The sequence below is a fragment of the Melanotaenia boesemani genome, chromosome 13, assembly GCF_017639745.1.
Source record: "Melanotaenia boesemani isolate fMelBoe1 chromosome 13, fMelBoe1.pri, whole genome shotgun sequence".
Taxonomy (NCBI): domain Eukaryota; kingdom Metazoa; phylum Chordata; class Actinopteri; order Atheriniformes; family Melanotaeniidae; genus Melanotaenia; species Melanotaenia boesemani.
In genome coordinates this window covers 10,605,264-10,627,760 of record NC_055694.1, presented here as the reverse complement: position 1 = coordinate 10,627,760, position 22,497 = coordinate 10,605,264, and the positions used below count along the sequence as shown (strand labels likewise).

Here is a 22,497-nt window from a genome sequence, read left to right as displayed (position 1 = left end):
TCATTCTGGCTCAATAGTTATAGAGCTGTGAGTGGAAATATAAAGACCAGAGGGACCCTGTGCAGCTATTGATACATAATTAAAAGCATTACCTCCTAAAACAGGATCAAGCTTAAATGCTATCAAGGAATTAATAAAGGGCAATAAGCCTCTCACCTCGTCATTAGTCACCAACTCACCAGATATGAATTTTGATATGTTGTGAGGATTCTCTCTATCTCTTTCCCTAAAGATAATGGACTAACTAACAGGTCTTTCTAAGTAATTAAATAAATTGACAAATGGATTTTCCAAATACGTGTACTTCTGACATATTGTATTTATGGCCTTCAGTAATTCTGAAATAATAAATAACTAATCTGTAAACAAAGAAGAATCACAGCCATTTTTTTTTTTATATCAATCATTTAACTCATCACTGAGCGTACCGCTGAGACAGGAAATAAATTAGTCTAATAATGCTGTCTGCAGCTCTGTAGGAGTGTTGTCAAATCTGCTAAATTAACCACCTGTGATCATATCAGGACCATGTTGTTTTGGATGCTGACTGTGCAGAGATTGAAAAGGAAGTCTGTTTTGTTGGCTGTTGGGCATGTAATGTGAAAAAAGTGGGCTCTTTCCAGGTTGGATGGTGCCATAAAAACCTATTTTCAGGCTGTATTGTGTGCAGGCTGCAACATTCAGAGTACAGCCAACAATGTCCAAACTGAAAAGTCTTAATAACTATTAAAACCATTCCTCTTTAGGGGCGCAATAAAGATGACTGCAACAGCAAAAACGTTATAAAATCTCTGCCCAGTTTCAGAGATAGGGCTTAGAGTAAACGAGGACTAAGCCTTCATCTTTACTATTTAAGCCAGCACATTTAAGAAGCTTTCCTAATCTTGGTTTAAGTTTGATTTAGTTAGTCTGAGACTATCAAGTTCTGGACTAAGCGAGGTAAACCTGGTGATAATAAAAATCTGGAATGGAGACAAAAACACCTCTGAGAACTTTTTTTCTTTAGCAAAAATATTTAAACAATTAGACAAAATATTACTGCCACACAGTCAAACAAGAAAACTAGTCTGTGCCTAAAACCTAGAAATAACTCTGATGTTATGTCACAATTTAAAATGGCTGATTTCAAAATCCTACATGAAATAGTTTGGCATCTGAAATCAACAACATGCACTGTGGACATGATGCCATTTGACTTTTTAAAAACAGTTTTTACCTCAGTAGAAAGTGATCTCTATCTTATAATTAACAGCTCAATGGCATCAGGAATTTTTCCCAAGTCAAAAGATAGCTGCCAATAAGCTGCTCCTAAAGGAAAGGACTCTAGACACCTCTAAAATGAACAGCTATAGACCTGTCTCTAACCTCTCTGTTATATCCAAGATTACTGACAATATTGAATTTGACCAGCTCAATGACTTTTTAAATGAAGCTGGAAATCTTAATCATTTTCAGTCTGGCTTCCGACCTCATCAAAGTGTTAAATGACATTAGGTTGAATACTGATTCTGGTCAAGTATCAGTCCTGGTTCTGCTGGATCTCAGTGCTGCGTTTGATACTGTAGACCACAGAATCCTGTTGTACAGGCTGGAAAACTGGGTTTGACTTTCTGGTTCAGGTCCTATTTAGAAGGCCGGAGTTATTTTGTTACGATCGGCAGCTATGAATCTGAACCAGTGGCCCTGACTTGTGGAGCCGCCCAGGGGTCAGTCCTTGGACCTCTTCTGTTCAACTTCTATATGCTCTCTTTGGGTCAAATATTACAAAACTTTGACATAAATAATCACAGTTATGTAGATAATACACAACTTAATGTGTCTGTCACCAGAAGACTGCAGCCCAATAAACACCTGAATGAGGAAGAATTTTCGACAATTAAATGAAGGCAAAATTGAGATTATTCTGAGTTTGTTAGCAAAGAGAAGAGGGTCAACACTGGTAAACACCTGGAGACTCTGGCTCAAATTTATTTTTATAGCACACTTAAAACCTTAGCTGACCAAAGTGCTGTACAGAACAGACAACAACAGCAACATCAGCCAGCAATAAAATAAAAAACCCACTCATTAGCGAAGTACCAAATAAAAATAATAATAAAATGGTAGAAAATCAAATAAAATCTAAAAGTAAGCAACAAGGTTAAAGAAAGCCAAAACAACCTGCCTATCTAGAACTAAAAGCCAAAGAGAAAAGATGTGTTTTCAGTAGGATTTTAAGTGCTCTAGGGACTGTGCAGCTCAGACCTGGTAAAGTAAAGCTGGCTGTTCCACAGTTGGGGAGCCACTACTGAAAATGTTCTGTCTCCCTGAGTTTTTAACCCAGCCCTTGGAACAGCCGGAAGCAACTGGTTAGCATACCTCAAAGCTCTGACTGAAGAGTAAAGCTTGTTACATACTCCACAAGAAATTTGTTCTTGTTCTTGAAGGCATTCTACTAAGCCCCGAACAGAGGCTCTGGTTTTAAGAGGTAAATAAATCTGGACACCTTTAGCAAAACAATGAAATTATCGACCAAGTTTGTAACCTTGGAGTGTTGATATACTCATTAAACATCTGCAGCTCATCCAGAACTCTGCTCCTAGAGTTTTAACAAGGACTAAGCGATATGAACACATCACACCAATTTTTAAATCTTGACACTGGCTTCCAGTCAGTCACAGAATAGGTTTTAAGTCCCTTCTGGTCATTTACAAATCCCAGAACGGTTTAGGCCCAGAATACATCTGTGATTTGTTCAGAGAATATAAGCTGTTGGATGGAAATTATCTGTAAACACAACACACATGAAAATGTAATCACATGAACTGTTTATTGTTTTGTTTACATGCTTTATTCAGCAGCTCTATCCAGTCAGAGTTCTCCACTGTGCATCCAGTGGATTCCTCCATCCAGGGGTGATGTGACTCTATGTATATTTCATTCATGGGTTTAACCCATTGTGTATAATCTGTAACCAAACCCACCCTGGTACCCACTCATGGTCTTTCAAAAACAAATGAAAAAACAAACAAAATCTGAAGTTGTTATAACAACTTGAATACAGGATGCCTTAGTGAAATTACAAATATGACATAAAAAAATACAGAAACAAATAAAACTGATGCATAACCATAAAGAACATGAGGCATGGCATGATGTAACACTTGATTACAATATAGCTAGAGTATGTACATATCTTGCAATTATTATTTTTCCTGTTAGGCTTTTCTTGTCTTTGTTTAGCCAACAACAAAGTTAATCTATTTATCAGTAGTGCAACTCAAGGTAAAGACAGATACAATGATATACTCCTAGGTGTTATGTAAAAAGATCCTCCTGATCCTGCTGACCCCCTTAAGTCACCAGTTGGTACAGGCCACAGTGCCATAGCCCACTCATTCCCTTAACACACACACACACACACACATACACATTTGCTTAAGCTTTGCAGCTCCTTATAACCCTACTTAGCCAATGTGACAGAATGAACCAGAAAGTGTGCGGGTCTGAATGTGTGTGTGAGACAGAGAGAGGCAGCTGAGATGAGAGTGTGAAGCAGTGAGAGGGAAAACCTAGAGAAAAAAAAAGAAAAGCAGCAAATCAGAGAGGGGGTGGGGGGAAGTCAGCGATCACAGCAAACAGGCAGAGCAAAGGAGAAGAAAGAGAGGAGAGATAAGGGATAACGTGAGTGTATTATCGTTGATAGTCCTGGAACCAAAGTCAAGAGATGCAATGACTAGATGACCATCCACTACACACACTAGCAACCTGTCCTGGAGCCTTGACAGGAAGGAACAAGAGAAATCCACGGACGGTCAAAGGTAAACACTGCTCAGCCAGTACTACGTCACTGGATCATGTCGTCTACTGGGTCAATGAACCACAACAAGCGTCTGGCATGTAAGTTAACAAATGAGTATTTGAAGTGTCACTTAACTGATCTGTACTAGATAACTTTAAGTACTGTACAGGGCATTATTGTACTTTGTTGCTGCTCTCTTACACTGATTATTTACTAACACTGCATGACAAATAATTTATTACATTAATTTTCAGATCCCACCCTGCATAATTAAAGTCTTAAAATAAAACTATGCAGAGGTTGCTTATTCCCCTCTACTGATGTAGCCTTAACTCTTTTTTGAGACCATGTTGTATCTGCAAGTTCTTTGATTAGATTGTTTATTCATAGTGACTCTTATTCATTCTGTTGTGTACATCATACGTAACAAGTAAAACATGGTTGTTATGTAATTTCCTCTATGTTAAGTAGCTGAAACCTGAATCCAAATGACTGATTACACTTTTCTGACTGGAAAACTAAAATGACTTACGTTATCCCTTTACCTCCTCATTATCTTTTTACTTCCAGTCATCATTATGAACAAATGCAAAAGTCTCATTTTCTGAAGTGATAATTACAGCCGCAGGTCATCTTTGTTAAGCTAAATTAGCTCGACAGCCTTGATTGTGGTGCAACACTTTTGATGCAGATTAGGTTTAATCACTGTGAAGGGATAGCACGTACTTCTTTAAGTTATGCAAATCTGAAGAAAAATAAAGAGACAATAAATTTGATCTGATGTCCTTTTTACAGAAGCACAGAGATACTTTTAAACTGAACAAAGTACCACTAGAGAGATGTTTTTTGTTTTTTTATGTCTTTAAGTGTCAGGAGAATAATGTGCTAAATCCCACTGCTGCATGCTGCTTTACTGAAAAGTTTCTTTGTGGAGCTTTTTATGAATATAGACTACAGACAGGGCATTTTAGAGTAGACTTCTGTTTTGATTGGCCTAAACAGGGAACAGTGGACAGGACTTTAAGTCATCTTTACATTTAGCCCTGAGTGAAGTGCTTTAATTGCTTTAGGAATGGGCATACCCTGGGACAAAATCTGACCAGATACTTGCAGGATTGGTGGTCTGTACTGGGATCATAGGAACATAAAGATGAGACGATACTAATGAGGAGCATACAGATTTCAACATGAAAAGTCAACATGATCACACAAACATTTACATATTCATATAATTTCTCAGTCCAGCCTTCAGGTCTTGCTTCCTGCAGTATGCCGCAGGCTGAATGCTGTAGAAAAGAGATGGGACAGCATAAGTGACCAGTCTTGATTTACTTTCTGCTACATGGCTGTGGGTTTATGGATATGTGTGTGGGTAGTGGGAAGGCACAACGGGGGAGGTGACTATTGTGGTGCAGTGATCTCACTCATAAATGATTTATGTTTGATGGACTGCTGTGGCCACAAGGCGAGCAGAAAGTGAGCTTGGCTTGATAAATAACAGTAGTAATTCCTTAAAATGATGTGGCTAGGTATTGCTGAAAGATGGGTGGCACCATCATTGGATCTCGAGGGGAGGGGCGACTGTCAGATGAGACTGGCCATGCAGCATAAATGCCTTACAAGCTTTCTCTCACACACATAAAAACCCCACCTCTCTGTTCACTGAAAACAGAAAGATGATCATGGGATTTCTTTCCACTTGCCACAAGGGAACTGAGTGCTACACCATGTGACTCACTGGTTCAATAGAAATGTTTGTTTCTTACTTCCAGTGCAGTACTCAGGACTGAAGAATAACTGCACCACTAAATGGTTTAAAGTTGAATGCTTTATCCCAGAAAAAATGCTGATGGGGTAACCAGACTGATGAAAAAAATGCTGTTAAAAAAGTAAACAAAAGGAGAGGTGCTTTCGTTTTCTTTCTTTGAAAATGTAAAGTGGAACTGTGTGGATTAGCTAGAGCACAGCAGCCAAAGAAACCAAAAGATCAGACCCTGCAAGAATAGATCAGAGATGAAAAAAAAAAGTCATGTGCTTCAGCTTAACTGTCGCCTCTGGTCCTGAAACCCCCACCACCCCAACCCTACTTCTTCTCTTGAAGTAGATTCCTATGCATGGAGGCGTGCTGATGATCTCATCAATATAGGTGTGAAAGTATATAGAAAATAACAAAAAAAATGAGGAAAAAGCAAAAAGAACCAACAAAAGCCCATAAACACACACATTTTCACATCCCTTCCATTTGACAGCACAAAGCTTAGCTGAGGCAAGCACACACAGTAAAGCCCTTTTCCTCAAATCACTGACACTACAGTTACTTTACACCAGGAACAATTCACAGCAGACTCAGGTTGCATAACTACATTCTGCTTTCTTTGAGAAACTTCTTTCCATCCTTTCTTTTCGAACTATTTTCATTCCTGCAACCTCAGCCAACATGAAAATCTTGCATGCATTTCCATACATTTAAAATGAATGAATAAAGTTATCACGCACTACAATACAGTGGGAGTCTACATTGTAGGGTGTGCAGCTGATGGATTGTACTAGTATTATGTAAGAGTAAGACTTAAGTAATGATGGTTCAGAGTGGGCTGAGATGGAGCATGGATTCTGGGTAAGGGGCAGAGGGCGTAGTTACAAGTGTCATGGGATTTCTAAGTACATAAAAGAAAATATTTGTCTATAGCCACCACCTACTCTGAAGAAGGGATATAGAAAAAACTGACAATTTGAATCATGTCGCGTCTCTTTGCATATAGCCTGCTGGTTTTATTTTTATTTTCCTTTAAAATGTCTTGGTATCATGAAGCCAACATCTTATACCAAAATAAATACTGATGTTCTTGCTTCGTTGACAAACCTACCGCAATTTTTTCCCCATGTGACTTGTGCTTTTAGAGCAAAGATAAAGTGTAAAGTCTATACAGACTGAATGGACTGCCCCATCTAACATCCGGATGATTTTGTCACACTTTGTGCTCAGTGACCCTTACATGACGTTATGTTGAACATCAGTGGCTTTGGGCTGAAAGTGGAGGGAAAAAAAGATGATCCACACAGCCATGTAAAATTATTGGTGGTTGATAACCCCTATCCAAAGTGAGGGATTCCCCCTTGGAGACTAAAAACAGCATTTTAATCTCACAGAGCCTGCTAGTAACGTAACCTTAGCCAATTTGCATGGAGACCTCCTACAAATGTTCCACTGGAGGGAGGCAGGAAACTTAGAGGCTATCTAGATGAGTCAGTCTTCCACATACATGTCTTTTGCCCACGCAGAGGCAGTCAGATAAGGACATGCAGCTGAGCTTGTGTGTGGGTTGGGCATGTCCAGTGGTCATCTCGACTTGAATAATACAATATGATTTTTAGATAAATAGACAAGGCAAAAGATGACAAGAAAGAGTCATACACAGAGAGAAATCTCCATAAGGCCAACAGGCAAACTGAGGTTTATATAAGCTGTGCAGTTTAATCACCATCAAGCCTTTTCTCTGCAGTCATCCTTTAGTAATGGGTTTATCTGTCTCAAGCTTCCCACTGCTGTCACAATGACAACTCCTGAATGATCACGAACAATCACAGGTCACAATGATGTGACAGGGAATTTTAGTAGAGGAAACTGTGCTCCTTAAAGGTCTCTCAAGAAATGACTGTTCTAAATTGCCAAATACCATGCCAAGACTTGGTAAAGTGGTTCTTTTTGCACTAGCTGTCTTGCTGAATGGGTGGGTGTGACGGCTGATGGAGGTAGGGTCAGAGTCTGTTTACTGATTCCAATTATTTTAGATGTTTAGAAAACAGAATGATGGAGCCAGAACCTTAAATTTGGTGAGTGTTTTGGGGATTTGGAACCTTTTAGTACAGTGTAGACAATATGGAGTCCAGGCTTTTAGGATCTTTTTTTTTTTCCATTTTTTGTTCATTAAATCCAAACCATACATACCTTGTTCTCATTAGTCACAACTCTCCCAGCAGAAATCCTTCCTGGGTTTTGGTTCTTATTTGACAAATCATTGTGCTTTGCAAAGCCATCACTCTGTCTCCTGTAAGTGCCAACAACTTGAGCTGTCATCATCGCTGCTCACTCAATGCTGACAGAGCAGAGGAATGACATGCTCAAAGATCTGGTTGTGTGGGAACAGAAATGGAGATTCGCTGCCTGAGACTGTAGACAATGTGATATTAATGTCACGTGTCAGTTTTGTTTAGATGCCATCTTGCATTCCTGCTTGCTCTAAGGTTGTCTTTTGTGTGGACCCTGAATTCAGGATAGTGTTTCTATTTACAACTGTACGAGCCACCTCTAAAAGAATATCTTAGTTTATTTTCTAAGTCCCAATGCCAAAATTTAAACAAATTTGGAAAACATTTTTTTATGAGTTTTGAGAGTATAACACACGGATGTGGTGACTCATAAAATCCACCACATAGTACTCCATAAAACAAACCCATCTCTATCTCTGAGTGTATTTGGCAGTATATAAAATTTATTGTTCAGTTTATTTACTGAAATTACCAAAGAAAGGGTCAAAGTTAGCTGGGGACCTGATTTTAAAGTAATACATTGATGGCTTAATAATTAGCAGATCTTGCTTGAAGCACTACAATTGGGTTTCTGCCAGTAAGGTCCATCCTTTAGCTTCTTTCCCACCATCTCTTCAGCAGTTCTATGTCTGGTTTTTCATTCATAGCCAACTGTGTAAGAAAAATGAAATGAAATGAAATGAAATGAAATGAAATGAAATTAAATTAAATTAAATTAAATTAAATTAAATTAAATTAAATTAAATTAAATTAAATTCAAAAATCGCACCTGGCAAAAGATACTGGGAAAGCAATTGCATTCAACACTGGCAGACATAGCTTCATACTTTCTCTCTCTATATATATGCCACAGATCCTTATGGTCCATGTTGATTGGTTGTTTGTCTCCAGATCTGAAACGCACCCCAGCATATTCCAATATATCAAGTTCCTCTGTGAGAAATGCTGGCGACATTTGCATTGATAACCATAGTGTGTGGGCATTGCTCTCTAATCCACAACACAGTAAACTTTAAATCTGTTACTGTGTTTTCATTCTTGCCAAATAGCAGAACTATCTGAGCTGTGAATAGAATGGTTTTCTTGCCTCCAGGGTCAGTTTGAATGACACAATAAAGGGTTCTTGGTGGGTGACAGTGGACGCAGCCCTCCCAGGGCAATGGAAGAGAGTTTGACAGATTGACATGCAGCATCTCCAGAGAGGGAGCAATTTGAAGAGCAACGCTAGGTGACACAGAAATGCTGTAGTGTTTGTTTTTAAACTAGAAAACAATGGTGCAGAAAACTACTAATATGGATTTTTTTTTTCTGTGTATGGATTCATCTGCTGGCATCATATGAACATGTTAGTCATGGATGTTTGTTCCAGATGGACACTGGGTGAGAAAATGAGCATAAACTAACAACCATTAATGCATAAACACACATTTAATCTATTTAATCTACATACAGCTTTCAACATAAGCACACATATACACCACCCAAAAACACGGGTGACATGAGTCAAAGTGTCAGTTGGAGGAGCCCAGGGGAGAAAGTCACTGTGTGCTGAGGAGGATGTGATGCGATTACACAACCACAGCCTCTCAGCTTGGTCAAAGTCAGTGTGTGAGGTAGACCTACTGTAGGGGCAGATGCTCTTTTTTTCCTGCAGTATAATTGTATTTGAAATCACTGAAAGAAAAAAAAAAAAAAACTTACATTTTTTAATCTCACATTTACAATAACATGATTCCCACACTGAAATGTTGATTTGTTATCCACAGATTTTTGACAAAGTGCATGTCAATCTGATGATGAACACTAGAGGTCAGACTAATATCAGTATCATAAGTACACACTTACTAATTTCAGATGAATTAATAAGACAAGTAGCAGCAGGTGCTACTAATCAAATTAACTTAATTAACTGATCGTGGTCAAGTGTGAGCACAGAAAAGCAGAAAGTTGAGCATTGTGCATTGAGATGTGTGTTAATTAGATTAGCATGAAGTTCTCTGTATATCGTAGTCAAACATAAGACCATCTCTTCTACAGCTAAAACCTGGCTGAAAGTGCAGCAGCACAATGATACCAGAGGGGTATTGCACGAAACCAAGATAAGGGATTAAGCCGGGATATGTTGGTTATCCTGGCTGAATTTAGCCCTAAGTCGGTTGCATGAAAGCAGCTCAAACTAAACCCGGCCAAGTTACTGTGGTGATTTATCCGCTGCAGTTAGCCTGCTCCAGACCAGGCTAACTGCTCAGGCTAAGATTAATCCTAGCGAGTCACCTGCATGTCCAATTCTGTGAGGAATTAATGTGTTTTACAGCATGTCCATGGTCTTCCTAAGTATGGCGCGTCATTTTAATCATCCAGTATTAAAATATTACATATACAGTCACTGTACATTTAATCGAAATCTGTTCGTAATCGCAACAGCCTTTTTATATGGATTCGAGTTGTAGTATTATTATTCTATTCTATTCTATTCTATTCTATTCTATTCTACAGTCATTTAGCAGATGCTTTTATCCAAAGCGACTTACATTTGAGAGTAAGAACAACACAAGCATGAATTCAAACAAGATGGGACGTCATAATTAAGTGTTAGTCAGACCGCTTTTGAGTCCAGTTGGACCCAGGTGCTGACGTGTAGTGCTAGTGCAGTGCATATTTTTTTTTTTTTTTTTTTTTTTTTAGTCATTTTATTTAAATACAGGATCACGATTTCATCACACAATATCAACTTGGTCATAAGTGCATGATTTCATCAGGCCAAGTGTTATATTGCTATGCTAATGAAGACTGCTCGTCAAATTGCTGTCAGAGGTTTTATAAATATGTGTTTTATTGCAGTAATTGAGATTACAAAACACAGCTGATGAGGTTTCAAAGGTGTTTTCAATTTAATCTGTGACGAGGACAATGTAGAATATATAGGTCCAACTCCCCTTCACCTGTTCCCTCTTCATAATGGCTTGCCCTTTTTCGGAGGATGTGCTGGACGAGGAAGCCCGAATCCTCAGAAGAGCATTCAGGTCACATCCCCTGGCCTTTGGAGATGACTATGTCATTGAGAGATACAGATTTTCGGTTACTGGATTTCCAGGTCCAGTTTCTGAGTGTCCGGCGTTTAATCTCAAGATCCAGCTCTATTCCTTGGAGCTTGCTCTTTTTGAGTCAGCTTTTAACATCTGCCAGCTCTCTCTCTCTCTCCAGGTGCCCTGAATAAAGCGTTCTGACAGTTTGTGAGGTCTGTAAAGGAAATGTCAATTAGCACAGCAGGATTTGTGCATAACGTAGATGTACTTTAGCCAATACTCACAATGTTACCAGACCGCTTAGGAGACTGTGCAGCATCCGGGTCCTGCTACACATTTTCTATTAGCACCACATCACTGACTTCATATCCTTCATGGAATAAATAAGCAGGCCAATCCCATAAAATTGACATGCCTCAAACCTTCTGGACTCCACTGACACAGTCTCCTCATCTGCAGACGTGCATTCTGCAGCTGCAGATGTGCCTTCCCCCTGCCGTATACATGCAGCGAGAGGACTCGGATTAAGATTTCACAGAACATAACAAGCCTGTGATTTTGATACACTGTACTAACCGGATCATCTTCTGGTGGCTCCAAAAGTGTAATTGTGTTCCCAGACACTGCAAGGTTATCCAAAGTCAGACACTATATTATATTTGATTGTGTTCCATGTGCAGTAGAATTAGGTACGTGATGTACCTTGTATGAAGCGGACAGTTTCTGTGGCTGGGACAGAGTCAGTTATTGTCCCTCCCTGGATCCCCTCCATCACTGGCCTCCCTTTATTTAAATGGAGTGCCAGTTCCTCTGCTGGAGTCACATCCTGGCTTGGTGGGCCCCCCCCTGTGCCAGTTCTATAGGCCTTTTTTTTAACTGCTACAATCATACAGACATTGAACATGTCAGCAGACACCTCATCTATTCACCTCATTTGTTCACGGTTATCTACTTTGGAGTCACTTACCAGCCTGCAAAATGTTCTTATATTTAATTTTTTCTTGCTGCCAGGTCCTTTTATGGCCAGACAGGTTTGTCCTTTATGAAGGACAGAAAGATGAAATAGATAAAAACGTTACATGAGGAAAATAGATTAAATGACACATTGTGGATAATTGTTTGCACCTAATCATACTCTACATTTCCTGAGTAACATGCACCTGCTTGTCACTCTTAAAGTATACAACAGTTAGTGGATTTGAAAAGTAATCCTTTAATTGTAGTCTAATTATGACAGTTCCAGTGGAGCACTGTTTATTAATTGTACAGTTTTTGACTACTACTGAGCCGGTCGGCTATTGTCTGCCAGGCTCTCTCGCATTCTTTACTTATGGCATTGGTATTGCCTTTTTTCCTTATAATATCCTTAACTTAGTCAGAGAACTCCGTCAGGAGCTGTTGTTCAGCGGCCGTGACGTAGGACGAGCGACTTTTATCCATTTCCCCATCGGTGATTCTGTGAGCGATCGCGAGGTCTGCTTCAGTATGCCGTGCACACGCACTTATCCCAGCTATCTTCACCTGGCTTAACCTAGCCGCACCTTCTCATCCTGGCTCAGCAAACGTGCAACCAATTAAGCCAGGATAGGCCGCGCAAGCTAGGTCAAGCTGGGCTTGCTTAATTATCCTGGATTTCTTTATTCTGGTTTCGTGCAATACCCCTCAGGTAACACATTAACACATCTACAAAACAAGGGTTGGAAAAAAAACAAAAAAACAAAAACAAAACAAAAAACAAAACAAAAACAAACAAACAAACAAACAAACAAAAAACACCAAAGGTATTGCAGTGGCTAATTTCCATCTTATATAATTAACTATCTTGTTCCCACACTTTAATTTTACTTTAATTTTTATTTTTGACACATTGTTTACAAACATCTCGCTCAACGGTTAAAGACTTGTGACCACAAAATGTTTCCAGAGAACTGTGGGAAATTACAGGGTTTGTCCTACGGGTAAAGAATGTTACAAGCAGAATCTATAATAAAACCACCACCCTGCGATTAAGACACCTTACTAGAGGTTGAAGTTTCATTAGGTAGACATGAGATTCTGGCAAGCAGTAACACAGAAACTGCAATAACACACAGAAACTAAATAAAATATATAAATGACTCTTGCATAACATGAAACAAAGATAATTTGCACCATATTCTAGAGACTAGACTATAAAACAGTACAATAAAAGTTGATGACAGATTTTTTTCTGACGATCTCGTGATCTTGTTCTCAAGAGATATTTAGGTATAAAACTCAATACTTTATTAAGGTTAGCTTTATTTTTTTATTTTTGTGTGTCTTGGTCAGCTGAAACAGACAACTCTCAGAGAATGCTTGACAATGATGCTGCTCAGCACCTGAAGCTCAAGGAGAGGCAACGCTTTTTTGAAGAGGTCTACCAGCATGACATGGACAACTACCTGCCCTCTGCACACTTACAGATTGATTGCAGGAAACGTGAGTGGCTTTTTAAAGTGGCTGTGAAAAAGAGGTCACTTTCATGTGCTCCAAACCAATAACTGTCCACAGAAGAATGTGTCAATTGACAAAATATTTCCAGTTTTAGATATAAACTATGTCCATTTGTGTTTTCAAATGTTACTTACTTCAGCCCCCATGGGTAGCATCTCATCTATGGAGGTAAACGTGGATGTCCTGGAGAGCATGGATCTGATGGACATTTCAGATCAGGAAGCCCTTGATGTGTTCCTTAACTCAGGCGCAGGAGCAGATGAAGGAGCACTCGCATCTCCACTCCCAGGTACATGGTCAAAGAGTAGAAACTAAATCTATCTATCTGTCTATCTATCTGTCTATCTATCTGTCTATCTATCTATCTATCTATCTATCTATCTATCTATCTATCTATCTATCTATCTATCTATCTATCTATCTATCTATCTATCTATCTATCTATCTATCTATCTATCTACAGAGTACATGAGTACATACACAAATCATTTGTGAAATTGCCATCTGAATATGGAGGGCTGAAATAAGTGTTAACGCATCTCTGTGTTCAATCAATAATAAATCATAAATCATATGATCATAAATCATAATAAATTTGCAGTAACACCAAACTAAACTCAGCTGCTCCTGTGAGATTATTTTGTATTTCATTTAAACTCCACAGTAAAGGAGAAGTGCTCTTTTCTCTCAGTGATCTTATATATTCCATGGGAATGTGGAGACTGTTCCTTAAGTTAAGTAAACACTGCGTGCAAAATCACAAAACCTCAAGCATCAAGCATCAGATAGTTTCCTTTAACAAAGAGAAAAACACGTCATGCAAGTCAGGGAACATAAGTTAATTTCTTGGTAACTAAGTTTGTCCCCTAAAAAGACTATTCTCTCACCACCTCAGACCACAAAAGTAACAAGTGTACCTAAAATCTTGAACTGGATCTCCTTGTTGAAAGGCCAGTGGGCCAGTAGAAAAGAATATTCAAAACAGTGCTACGTTGTAGAGCAAGGAAAATTATTAACAAGGAAAGAAATGACACAATACTGGAAGTACAAAGGCTTCATTAAGTTATTATGTTAAATTTCTGGTGTCTGTTAAGCTGAGGAGGAAAGAATTAGGTAAGAGTTTACAGCCTCATGACAAATCAAAGCAAATGCTCATATCAACAAAGGAATGGTTGACTGAACATGATCAGTGATCTGAGAAAGACTGTGGGAAGGAAATATCTCAGCAATTAATTGGGTTTACCTCATGTTATGGCGAAGGAAAATGTTGCAAAAGCAATGTGTGCAATAATGAAAGAGTCTTTTGCAATAATACTTAGCCAATTTTAACAGTAAATAGACTTTATATTTACTCCATCATTTCAAAATGGATGCAGCAGCTGAAGAAAAGGGAAAATACTGCACACATGTACATAATTTTGGTTAAAAGTGGTCACCAATCCAGACGCTTCATCCATTGATGAAATTGATCAAATTCTAAAAGAGAAAAAAGTTTACTCAAAGGTTTTTGTGATTTGAATCAGTTGTTTTTATTTGTTAAGACAGTAAACACAACATTTCCATGATTTGCACTCATAAAACAAGTTTCAACATGTCTAACAGCTTCTATTTACAGAAGGTGAAGATGAGGATCAAGATGAGGATGAAACGGCAGAGGTTGTCTACAGGGAGCGTGCACCTCTGCAACGACAAAGCGAAGTATACCGCAGCTCACAGTCTCGCATCTCTTCTACATCATCTGGTTCCAGTGACACCAGCGCGGGTGGAGATGACACCCCTGTGATCCAGTCCGATGATGAAGAAGTGCATGCTGACACTCTGCTACTGACCTCTGTTCCCCAAACAAGGGATGAAGAAACAGAGGAGGAAGATGATGAGGAAAGAAGCCTTGTACACAATTAACAGAAAACTGACTTTTGATTCTGTTAAGCCTGATTTCTCTCTCTCTCTCTCTCTCTCTCTCTCTGAATATTTACATTTATTTATGATGGGCTGATAAAAAACCTGCATGGATGAACTGGTTTAAAATTTGCTGTGTCTTTTGAACGTTGGAATGACTACCATGGAATATATTGTTCACAGCTAGTACCTTTTATTGTGGAGTTTCTTTGTGGAGATCTGTGCAAGTTCTGTGCAAGAATGCTCAACGGAAGACATTCCTAGAGGGTAGTGCCAAAAGCTGTCTACACCAATTATATGTGTCATTCCATTCTCCTGCACTAACATGTTCTGACATCAAGCAAGTTTAGTTCACATGTATTCCCGAAGCAGCTGAAAAGAAACCTCTCATATTTCATCATGAGAAGAACAAGAGTAAGGAAATTATGTTTTTCTAAATCAAACAGAAAAAAAAAAAAAAAAAAAACAGGGGCAAATGTATGACCTTTAAAGACACACTACATAACTTTCTAACTTTAAAACTGCATTTCAGACTCATTTGATGGCGCGTGTGGCATCTATTATGTGCATTTCTGGAGCCGATGCTGCCCAGCAGTGTCCCATGCCTGAGAAACCAGACAACCCAGCTGAGTTTCGCTCTATTGCGTTACATGCTAGTAAGTGAATATAAACCCACCGGCTGTTTTGAACACACACCGTGTCAGATTCAGGAAAGAAATCCAATAACTAATAATAGGAGGAGATGAAAAGAAAGAGCGAGAGCAAGTGATGAGAATCAACATAAGTTTTACTGGCTGGAGATAGTTTGCAGTGCAGGAAGGATGCAAGATGAATGCCAAATTAGCCGTAGGTAGTGGGCGCATCACTGAGAAAATCTGCAAAAGTTCTGTAGTAAATCTTTAAATAATGATTTAAATTTTATAAACAGCCCTGATTTAGAAAAGCTGGGAATTTTTTTCAGGTTAAACAAACAACAGCAACAACAACAACAACAAAAAAAAAACATGTAAACTTAAAAGTTTGCTGTGAATGTTTTAATGTTCTGAAAAAAGTGTGATTATACAAATGAATGATGTGTTGTAAAACATAGAAAAAAGCAATATGGCTTGTTAAAAAAATGAATAAAAGAAATTAGCAGCAACTGAAAAATAAAAAGTGACAGTAATGTTTCCTAGTAGAAAATAGTTAAAAAAAAAAAACAAGAAAAAAGAATCCTATAAAGTACATAATTTAATGTAAAGGTCAGAGAATCCAGAGAACTCCTAATGAGTAAGAGTTTATGACAACTCTTAAAAGTGCTACATTTTAACAGCTGTAATGTTTGCAAATAAATATTGAGCTTAAATGTGTTTTGGGCCTGATGTTTAGCTCATCTGGTTGAGCGGCCATCCCATGTACAGAGGCTACAGCTCCTCCACACAGACACCCCCGCTCTTTGCTGCATGTCATTCCTCGCTCTCTTTGACTCCCCTTTTCTGTTAAGCTCCTATGAAATAAAGGACACTACAGCCCAAAAAGCGTCTGCCAAATGACTGTAGAATATCAGTTAGCACACCCTCCTGTGAACACTGTCTCCATTGTGTGACTCACTTTAAATTGCAGTGAACTTTTAAGTCTGTTGTTTTGTGTCTTCATTGTTTGCATTTTTTAGGATGTCCTCTCTGTTAAAAGCATAAAAACTTCAAACTGAAAGCCAGTGGCCTCAGGGCTGATCTGACAGGACAGATTAAAACGCAAATATGGGTAAATTGCAGGAGTCATCAAACATGTAATAACAAAATGTCAGTTCATGACAGCTGAGTCACAGTGAGTAAAGCTCCTTAAAGGCTGCATTTCTTATTGTTTGTCATAAATCTCTGCTGTGTGCACGTTGAAGTTATTGTCGGTATCATTAATGGAACTGTATTTGTTGTTGCATGCCATTATGTTCGTGGTACAATGTTCTCAATACTGTTACTAGTATCACATTTTTGGACTAGCAGGCAGGATCTCTCCGGAAATGAAAGTTGAGAACTGTATATGTATGAGTTTGTGGAGCGTGAATGGCCGAGATGATGTACTTTTTGTGTGTACGTGTTATCTAATTTTGTTTACCTGATTGTATGGAGGTGAGAATGACTGAGCAGCTGTGCAGACTTCCCAGGATAACCCTAGTGTTGCTTTTACAACAACCTATTTACAGTTAATAATAAGTTAAATCTTTTTCACATTCAAACCTTTTCCAAGACACACACACACGCACACACACAAATAAATAAAACAAACGGTAAACCTGTTGAATGTAGTGTTATTTGAGCTGCTTCTCTTTAGTTTGCTCTTTCATTGGTGATTTAAGCTTTAATCTGCTCTAACTGAGGATCAGAGTACTCTATATGATATATATCAAGAGTTGCTGTTGAAGGCTAACATGCATTTGCTTGTGAAAACAATTCGATCATAGGTTAATGTTGACATGTTACACCAACATTGGTTTCAGACTTACGTTGGTGAGAGTTCCAGTCCAACCAGTATAACAAGTTTGCCTTCACGTTATTTACATTTTTGTAGATGCCATCATGGTGTGCGGCCAGTTTGTTTGCCAGACTTATCTCATTGAAGGCACTGGCTTTCTAAATAAATCGGTAGCAAACTACAACAAACTACTTCATGAACCTTGTGCTAATGCAACCTTTATAACCGAGTAGTTTATGTATAATACCAAGCAAGTTCTAGACAAACTAAATCAGATCTTTAGTTTAATAACACCACCATCTAGCTATCTATCTACAGAGTACATGAGTACATACACAAATCATTTGTGAAATTGCCATCTGAACATGGAGGGCTGAAATAAATCTAAAACATACATAAACATGAACAACTGGTTGAATTTTGTTCCATTCGTTCATTCTACCATTCATTCATTAAGTGTTAAAGCATCTCTGTGTTCAATCAATAATAAATCATAAATCATATTATCATAAATCATAATAAATTTGCAGTAACACCAAACTAAACTCAGCTGCTCCTGTGAGATTATTTTGTATTTCATTTAAACTCCACAGTGAAGGAGAAGTGCTCTTTTCTTTCAGTGATCTTATATATATTCCATGGGAATGTGGAGACTGTTCCTTAAGTTAAGTAAACACTGCGTGCAAAATCACAAAACCTCAAGCATCAAGCATCAGATAGTTTCCTTTAACAAAGAGAAAAGCACGTCATGCAAGTCAGGGAACATAAGTTAATTTCTTGGTAACTAAGTTTGCCCCCTAAAAAGACTATTCTCTCACCACCTCAGACCACAAAAGTAACAAGTGTACCTAAAATCTTGAACTGGATCTCCTTGTTGAAAGGCCAGTGGGCCAGTAGAAAAGAATATTCAAAACAGTGCTACGTTGTAGAGCAAGGAAAATTATTAACAAGGAAAGAAATGACACAACACTGGAAGTACAAAGGCTTCATTAAGTTATTATGTTAAATTTCTGGTGTCTGTTAAGCTAAGGAGGAAAGAATTAGGTAAGAGTTTACAGCCTCATGACAAATCAAAGCAAATGCTCATATCAACAAAGGAATGGTTGACTATCTATCTATCTATCTATCTATCTATCTATCTATCTATCTATCTATCTATCTATCTATCTATCTATCTATCTATCTATCTATCTATCTATCTATCTATCTATCTATCTATCTATCTATCTATCTATCTATCTATCTATCTATTTATGTTCTGCAGTAAGTATTTATCACTAAACAGTTGTACATGTGCATAAAAAGTTGAAAGGAAGTCAAATTAAGTTCACCTGTAAAAGGTAGAGTACTTTGTTTTTGTACTTTGAGTACTTTGATTACCCAGGTAATCTGAAACAGGTGCAACTGCCATGTGGCCTGGATCATTTGTTTATTTTATCACACGTGTCTTGTATTGACATCATACTAGTTAACATGGGAGTTCTCGTACTGCAGCTACTCTACAGATCATATCAATCCTACTGAAGCCAGATCTTTTTTATGACATTAGGTCATTCTAATATCTCATGTCTGCAAAATATTAATAGAATTTTATTCTACATTATACTCTTTTACATCCCGATTTTAAATAAACAGCAATCAGGAACTTTATCATATCATTTTCTGTATTCTCGTGACAGTACTTTAAAGTTTTAGTGCTGCAGGGAAAGAAAAAAACATCAGATCTGCTAAACTAATCACTGTCTATTCAGTACAGGAGTAAGACTGTAATTTCATATCAACACAACAACTGTTGTGACATGACTAAATAAAAATCCTTGACAGGACAGGACTGGCCCCCTCTATAGAATTAGCTTCAGGTAATGTTGCGTTAATCCAGTTTCTCATGCCACAATTCTGTCAACAACAACTATCCCTCATGGTGTTCTGTAGAAATTGCTGAAGGGGTACAGGGTGTCAGAGTCACTAGTAGGTCAGTCTATGCCCAAAGCAAGATCTCAATGTCAAACTTGTTCACAGTGCAAGTTCAGGCCAAGCCTGTCTCATGTCATCAGTCCTGCTTGTGGTCTTCATGGGCAGGATCTCAAGGCACAATGTGGGAGAGGGTGTCTGGTTTGGGAACCTCAGGGTTGCAACTATGTTTTTTGTGGATGTGTTTCTGTTGACTTCCTCAGATCAAGATCTTCACCACACACAAGAGTTATTGGCAGCTAGGGGTTGGGATGAGAGTTAGCCACGAGATTTGGTTTGGAGCTCACACATCTGGAGGGATCTTGATGTGCACCAGCAGACCCCGTGTACTGAAAGGAGTCAACTCAAGTAGTTTAGTTAGCACATTAGGATGCCTCCTGGTAGCCTCCCTGTTGAGGTGTATCAGAACTGTGGTACTGGGAGGAGACTGGATCAGACCCAGCACTTGTTGGAAGGATTTTATTTTTTCTCTGGCCTGGGAATGTCTTGGGACCCCCCAGGAGGAGCTGAAGAGTTTTACCAGGAAGAGGAGTGTCTGGGCCTCCCTCCTGAAGCAGTTGCCTGCACAACCCTTACCTCAGATAAGAGGAATAAAATTGATAGAAGGATGGATGATGGATGGATGGACAGGGAAAACCTGCATCATGGCGAGAATGTTATAAATGTTTATGAAACATTTTTGCAGACCAGTCATGTCCTCTGTAGAGAAGGAAGTGCAGCCTCGAGAGGGATAATAGTATGCCCCAAAAAAACTACTTGGGGAAATGTTTATAGAATATGATAATGTCTGAGGTATTTATACCAATCAGACTGGATCTGATGGATTCTGGAGAAAGCAATCCCAATACACAAGGACATCATCCTCCAACCTTCTGGGCCCAAAACTCTATTGCTAATGCTACCAGACATGCCAGGATGATCTCAGATGTTTTTGTTCTGGCTGTCCAGACTTTTATTGTTGACGTGAAGAGGACCAACCAAAAATAATAGCTGATCCAATAACTGGTGTGAGGTTATATAGCTTATTAATATATTATAAATATTATATATAAATAAATAATATATCAATAATCAACTGTGAATATATAAATATAAGCATAAAGGTGACATATTCCTGCAGTAGAAGCTGGCACAACAGCAATACAGTGATGATCATAGAGGAGGATGAGACATGTACTAATAAGGTGTTAAAGTTTTGTTTTGTGATTTCTGTTCTTTTGCAATTGGTTTAGTTTCTAGTTTCTTTTAACTTTTTGAAGATTTTATTACCCCTTGTGTATTCTGTGTGCTCTATTTCCTGTTCCATGCTCCCAGTCATCATTTGTCACACCTACTTCTCGTTTAGTAATCATTCCACAGAACTGTAAATTTTCTCCAGGTTTTCTTTAGTCCTGTGCCAGCTGAGTTCCTGCTTCTGCATTGTTTTCTGAATTAGAATCATCTCTCTTCATGAGTCCTGCATTTGGGTTCTTCCTTTTTGGCTCCTGCTTCCATGTCCCTGATATTTTGCCACAGAACTAGCCATGGTGTAACTAAGACCTGCAAATCTGAAGGTTGCAAATTTGTAACATTAATGGACTATATGATTATTCTGAGCTGTAAACTAGTTTCTTTTTGGCATCAAGTAGCTGACAGTTCTCTTGACATGAGAAGATGATTCAATAACGCTCACTTGAATAGAAAGAAAGACACAAGGAAAAGAAATGTGTACAACGCCTACCAAGAAGCACACCTTTGGAGAAAAATTCTCATTAAGGATGCCACACATTCTCACGCTACCTATGTAATTACAGTTAATAAATAGGCTTCAAAGCCATGCTTGATTAAAAATAATTTAGTGGTTAAAAAGGATTTATTTATATTTACTGTTTTCTTATTTATATTTTCCCTTGTCCTGCATTCCAATATTTTGTTTTTAAAAAAATACATAAGGGAACTCTTTTATTCTAAGCTGACCTTTGCCTCATTTACTTTATTTAATCATTTTAATTTTTTCTTTTCTGCCATGCTTGACGAAGACAGCTTTTTTATGTAGTATAATGATCATGAAACATGTAAACAATATGACTTCACAAAGCAGGATAAAATCCTGTCCTGGTTGCGAGAAATGGGGTGCATGGGTAAAATATGGGCTTCCAGTTGCAGCACGCATCAAATTCAAAGCTCTGCTTCTGGCTTACAAAACATTAACCCAAACGGCTCCGGTCAACCTCCACTCCTTAATCCAGTGCTCCCACCACAACATGGTGCAAAATCAGTAGCCAGACTCTTTTCTTCTGTTGTCCCCCGGTGGTGGAACGATCTACCAAACCTCGTCCAATCTGCAGAGTCCTTATCCACTTTTAAAAGCAAGCTAAAGACTCATTTGTTTAAGGAGCATTTCCACACTTAGCTTAACTCTTCTACTCAACAGAGTTAGAAAGATTTGTCCAGTTCAACCAAGTACTGAAGAAGCTGTGTGCACTTATGCCCAAGATGAAATTGTTTGATGAATTCATGATCTTGTGTTTAAACAAAATGACTTACAAAAAACTATAAAAAAAAAAAAATAAAATTATATGCACTGTCTCTAGCACTACATGACAGCACCTGGGTCCAACTGGACTCTGACTACCACTTAATTATGACGTCCCATCTTGCTCGTGTTGTTTTTACTCTCAAATATAAGTCACTTTGGATAAAAGTGTCTGCTAAATGACTGTAGAATAGAATAGAATAGAATAGAACAGAAAATTGTGATAAAAACCGGGATGTGTGGGATGAAAATACCTGTTGACAACAGTCATACTGACTGAGATGAGGAGAAAATCTGGATGCTTTTCTATTCTATTCTACAGTCATTTA

General features: G+C 38.3%; 1 protein-coding gene across 1 annotated transcript; it reads left to right on the top strand.

Moving 5' to 3' along the window:
* The first annotated feature begins 3,129 nt into the window (after window positions 1–3,129).
* LOC121652380 (dysbindin-like) lies at window positions 3,130–17,515 on the top strand. Its single transcript, XM_042005152.1, has 4 exons — window positions 3,130–3,879; window positions 13,168–13,317; window positions 13,472–13,621; window positions 14,948–17,515. Exons 1-4 carry the CDS (start codon window positions 3,837–3,839, stop codon window positions 15,232–15,234), a joined length of 630 nt encoding a protein of 209 aa, XP_041861086.1. The 5' UTR covers window positions 3,130–3,836; the 3' UTR covers window positions 15,235–17,515.
* Window positions 17,516–22,497: the final 4,982 nt, after the last annotated feature.